Source organism: Hydra viridissima, unplaced genomic scaffold (assembly GCF_058129835.1).
Source record: "Hydra viridissima isolate aposymbiotic clone 2 unplaced genomic scaffold, HvirCarnegie_v1 scaffold_12, whole genome shotgun sequence".
Taxonomy (NCBI): Eukaryota; Metazoa; Cnidaria; class Hydrozoa; order Anthoathecata; family Hydridae; genus Hydra; species Hydra viridissima.
In genome coordinates this window covers 14,067,262-14,073,261 of record NW_028324311.1, presented here as the reverse complement: position 1 = coordinate 14,073,261, position 6,000 = coordinate 14,067,262, and the positions used below count along the sequence as shown (strand labels likewise).

Here is a 6,000-nt window from a genome sequence, read left to right as displayed (position 1 = left end):
GAATTTTAAAAGAGATCAGCTTTATAAAAATGCATTTTCCACCTGTTTAAATCATCACAGGATTCTGGAGGACAACCCATAAAATGGTGAGGACAACTTGGCTTTTTTTATTACGTTTTCCTGGAGATATATTTCTGGAGAATTAAAAAAATTATAATTCAGGAGATTATAAAAAGTGCTTTATTCATCTGATAACAATAATTTTCACAAAACTTATGGGTGGTTAAAAATTTATGACGGCATATCTTTCTTCAAAAAGATTCAAGTATAGAGTTAATTAGCAATGCCTCACAACTCACCTACATAAGTAACTTAATATATAAGTTGTTTGGTTCTAAACCAAGTTTTTTCTCTGTTGACGGCGAAGATGTTTGTGTGTTGTTGGAATTTCCGACAAGATATCATGAAACATTCCAAAGTTGATTTTGATATCAAATTTACGAAGGAATTGTCTTAAAGGTAACATGATCTTGTTCTATGCAGGGCTAAGTTGTTAAGATAAAAGAGTTTTTTTTTTTTGAAAATGTACTTATGCATCAAAAAAAAATTAGACTAAACCAAGAATGGCCAATAACTTTGAGGAACAAAAGTTAGTTGTTTTAAAATAAAGTAAAGTATTATTTTTTTAATCACAAGACCGAGGCAAAGATGATTTTTTTCAAGGAAAAGCAGAATGTAGTAACAGTAGCTGTTCTACGTTGAATCACAAAAGCTGTTGTAAAAATAATGTTTTAAAACTGTTAACAAAAAAAAAAATTTGCTTTCCTGAGTAATTTGATTTTTGATTATAAGGTGATTCATCAATTTTCCAGTTTCACATTAAAAAGTTCAGATTACGTAAGTGTCCACTCAAAATAAAAAAAACATTTTACCCCTTCCTAAACTCGGCTACTTCAGGGCTAAAGTCAGATACATCAGGGCTTCTAAATAACTTGATTCACCAAAAAAGTCGGGGAAGAGAAGCAGCATTTCTGTTTATTACTATTTTAATGTTATGCTCCGAAATGCAATCCAGAAGTTTTACAGGGCAATTTTTGAATTGAATTTTATCTCCTCAATCATTAAACTCGTCTATGTTCAGTGAAGTAATTTAGCTAGTTTTTTCGTTTTTTTGCGTTTTTTGTTATTAAGTTTACAAATTTACTTTTCTTGTCTTAAATTATTTTATTTCAAAGAGAATTAAACTCTGTTTCTACAAGTTTTAATTACGATTGCCAATTCATAAGATTAACCATTATCGCTTTGAATAATAAAGAAAAAAAAACAAACTTTAAACATGAGTATGCCTGACTAATTGAAATACCAAATTATTCAAGGTAGATTTATCTACATAATATCGGTGAACTCCTTTATAAAAAACATTTCCTTACCTGAAGCGGTTTTGTAAGCCATTTAGATTTTTACATTTAATCCACATTCCAGTCGCGCTGATTCAGCGCTGAATCAGCGTTGACAAAAGATTATAGAGCATAAAAATGTTTAAGATAGAAACTTATTGTTTTAGAATAGAAACCGAAACATATTTAAGACATTAGGTATACAAAACCGTAATGCATTTGCTTTGTCGTAAAATATTGTTTTAATCATGGAGGTGCTGATACTATGGTTATTTCTTCAGTCATATGTAGCTGGGGGTAAGAAGAATTTTTCATTTGTTGATTCTTACTTTGTATTACGAAACTTTTCCTTATATTAGTTAAGTTTCTTTTTACAACAGAGCTGATGGTTTTTCTTGATTCAAAACAAAAAGAGTAAAACTATTCTTATTTTTAAAATAAAAAAAAGTTCATAAGTTTATGTCTTTTATAATGCATCTACTTGTGTTAAAGAATAGAAAACTAGTTCAGATCTCACACTTCTATTGTTTACTTTTAAAATAAGATTTGTTAAACGTAAAATAAGTAAATTAATTTAACTTAATTAACTTTCACTAAAAACGCAACTTTGGTGCGAACGGGAAAAAAGTAACATCTTAAAACGTTCTGTATTCCGTTTGAGAAAATGCCGCAGTGCCCTATGCGTCGCTCTGATGATAAAAGAGGAAACAGCCTATTAACTTAAGATCTGTTCAAGAATTTGAAATAAATTTTTTCACAAAACATCAACTATGAGATAATGTTTGTTTATATGTAAAGGGGAGAGGGGAGAGCATTAGTACGTCTCGACAAGAAATTGAAAAGAAAAATTATTTTCAGAAAAAATCGGAAGTAAATAATTTTTTCTATTTTTTAAATGTATTAACAACATTTTAATATAATTTATAATCAGAAACACAAATGGTAAAGCATAATACCTTTGAACTTTAGTTTTTTGTATCAATGCTCCCCACGTAAGGGAGGATTGGTACACAACGTGTTAACATCATTACAGTAAGAAATTTCATTAAAATAAAAGTGAAATTTTAATTATATTTGTTGGCTTTGTTTATGGCTAAAATGGCACTCTCAGACAAAGAACCTATTGGATACTATAAATATTTAATAAAAGAAACATCATGAACTATCATCTTATGCACATACTGTAATATTGGAAATACATAACCACACTGTGCCAAGTATATATGTAAAATAAAGAACAGATATTAAAAATTCTGTACCAATACAATATTTGGTATCTTCATTTGAAAGTTGATATTGATTTAAATGGCTGAATACTTATCTGTGTACGAATGCTCCCCCCTCTCCCCTACTTTAAAAAAAAAAATCCGGTCTCTTTTAGTACCGTTTTTATTCCGGTTTTTTAGCCGGTTTATCCGGAATAATTTGATTTTTGATTAAATAGATAAAAAACCGACAGTTTTTCGTCTCCTACTTTTGTTATTTCCTTTTTTATTTAACATGCAAATATTAGCATTTTATTATAAAAGTAAAATAAAAACTCCAGGAGTTACATTCCCTAAAATTGCAGAATGAAGATTTAGATGCTAAAATAGGTTTTTAACAATATGTGGCTATGAAATAATCGTTTGCTTATCAATTATAGCTGCATGGTTTGATGATACTTTCTTCATTTCCTTTCTTAATATGAACCCTTACTTTTTGAGGTACTTAAATATTATACAACATTAAAGTTTAATATGTTCTTTATTACAATAAACAGTACAGTTTAAGGCATAAGATATTTATTATAGAAATTATCTATTATCAAATTCTAATTCTTGTAACTATAAATTCAAGAAAAAACTTTATTCACTTTAATAAATAGATATAAATGAAATATAATTAAAGTTTTAATTTTAATCATGTCTCAGCAATTATTATGTGAGCAATATTTAATATTTAAAACAAACCTTTAAAGAATTCCACAATGCATTACTAAGCAGAAAAGGATTTTGACACATTTTTCAGGAAATAATTAGCTACATCCCAAGTATTTTCGGCTAAAGAAGTTAAACGTGCACAACCTATTGGATACTATAAATATTTAATAAAAGAAACATCATGAACTATCATCCCATGCACATACTGTAATATTGGAATGGGTTTTAAAAATGTTTGTTAGAAATGAGACCAAACAGACATTCGAATTTATGCTTGAATATTTATTTAAATGGACTTGTGGTTATACTGTTCATACAAATAGTTTAATCATACTGGTATCCAAATTTAAAATTCTTCCAGCTGGATTATTTTTTGTTTTCAATAAATTCAAAGGTGTTCTTTGGTAAAATTTTATGAAGAAGTTGACAAACTTGAATTTATTAAAAAAGAGTCAGGTGGTGAAAAATAAATATTCCTTACAAACAAAATTTCATCTTGTATTTGTTCAAATTTCTCCTGAATAAAAAAAGTCTCTTTTGAAAAACAAAAGATAAGATGACGGGTTGTATTTGGACTGTGTGGATAACAACTTTTTCAAGTTATTTATTTTCCACTTCAAAACTTTAACAGGACACACACTATACTATACACAGTGCGATCATCCACACCTCTCTTCATAGTTGCGACATTCTGAAACTCAGCTTGGTCACTTAGACCATCACTTCACACATTACAAACAATATGCATATTATTACGTTCCTTCTGTGCTAAACCTTTAATAAGATTATCTTGGTCCTCTAAAAGATACTAAAACACTCCTAAGAAAATATCCTTTTTGGGAACACCTGTTTTAATAGTTGATGAAGAGTGGAAGTACCATTTTAATAATTTATACAACCCATTGAAAGGTAATACTTAATCAAATGAAAATTTAAAACGGGGAGTCCTGAGACCGATACTTTACATACCATATTTTATTGAACTACGGAGTTTCCATTTACTACACAGGATTTTGCCGGTTTATAAATAAAACCATGGACGTGTAAGAGACGGGCGTACAATTCATTTTTACATGAAAGAGGCCACAGTTTTGCATGATGAGGACGTGCAACTCAGTTTTACATGAAAGAGACCGCAGAAATCAGCGAGCTATGCGAGTTTCCGACACACTCCAAATTTTTACCCGTCAACAATAAATCTATTAAAATGGCTGCCAACAGTTTTAAAACAGAAACACTTATCACGCGGTATTAGTTTAAACTTTTACAGCATTTGTTTAACAAGACTGTTCAGGATAAATAAACTACTTCAGGAGTTGACAAATTAATAAACGAATTACACCAAGATAAAGGAAATGAGTTGTCGGCACGAACAGATTTTCATCAATTTTTCAAGATGAACATTTGTAAATTTGGAAACTTATTTTGTGTAAACAAAGTCTGTTAATGATAAAATAAATCTGTAAGAATAATTTAAAAAAAAAAGTGATATATAAAAAAGCTTGAATATAATTATTTGCCAAGATCTGGTATCATTCAATTCCTGGGTCCTTCATTCGCCAGCCTTAATTTCGTGTACTTTTTTGATACTTTTTCCGATATGTCGCCATTTTTAGCCTTGATTACTCTATAAGCTCCATAATATATACTCCACTAAGCATTGTTTTATTATTGATGTATTTTCTGATGGTTTTTTTACAATTCGTTTGATAAGGCAAAACCTTCTTCTAAAATGTTATTCAAATTTATAATTATCTTGTAAAATGCGGCCAGATATTTCATGTTTTTGTTTTTCACATTTCATATATAATATTTCATTTGTCATAAAAAGCACATAATAGCCCATTAGTTTTTGTCAAATAAAAATTAGTTTATAAACACCTGGTAAATCATCAAATGTTAATATTAGGCATTCAGTTTTTTTTGAAGTTTGCCATAAATTGGCTTAGATAAATTCTTTAAAACTCTCACAAATTTTTTTTACTTTAATGTATTTAAATTCAAATATTTGAGTTGTTAAACGTAAAAATAGGAAATTCTATAATATTCATAAACCAGAAATATAAAGTAATGTAATAGACTGAGTAGCTCCTTGGGCATGAAACCATTTTGCTCTAGTTAGCAACAAAACTAGTTCAAATTTTTTATTATTTATTGCATTATTTATTATATTAGTTATTAAGTTATTATTTGTTAAGTTATTTCTATATAATCTTCACCGCTATTTCTTAAAATAATATGTCTAGCTATATAAAATTTAGCTTAAAATTTAGTTCTATTGCTGCTAGTCACATCAAATTCTTTTTAGGTATTAAAAAATTTATTTTTATTACTATTATTTTAATAATAATAATAATAATAATAATAATAATAATAATAATAATAATAATAATAATAATAATAATAATAATAATAATAATAATAATAATAATAATAATAATAATAATAATAATAATAATAATAATAATAATAACAATAATAATAATAAGAAGAAGAAGAAGAAGAAGAATAAGAATAACAATAATAATATTAATGATAACAATAATTATAATAATAATAACAATAATACGAATAATAGAAATAATAATAACAATAACAACAATGATAACAATAATTATAATAATATCAATAATAATAACAATAATAATAGTAATAATAATAATAATAATAATAGTAATAATAATAATAACAACAACAAAAATTATTATTATTATTATTATTTATATTATTGTTACTATTAT

General features: G+C 27.0%; 1 protein-coding gene across 1 annotated transcript in view; it reads left to right on the top strand.

Moving 5' to 3' along the window:
- Positions 1–1,451: 1,451 nt before the first annotated feature.
- LOC149881406 (uncharacterized) overlaps positions 1,452–6,000 on the top strand; it is a 72,347-nt gene continuing 67,798 nt past the window's right edge. The window contains exon 1 of the mRNA XM_090067983.1: positions 1,452–1,634. Within this exon, the coding sequence (XP_089924109.1) occupies positions 1,586–1,634 (49 nt within the window). The 5' untranslated portion in view covers positions 1,452–1,585. The remainder of the gene's footprint in view (positions 1,635–6,000) is intronic.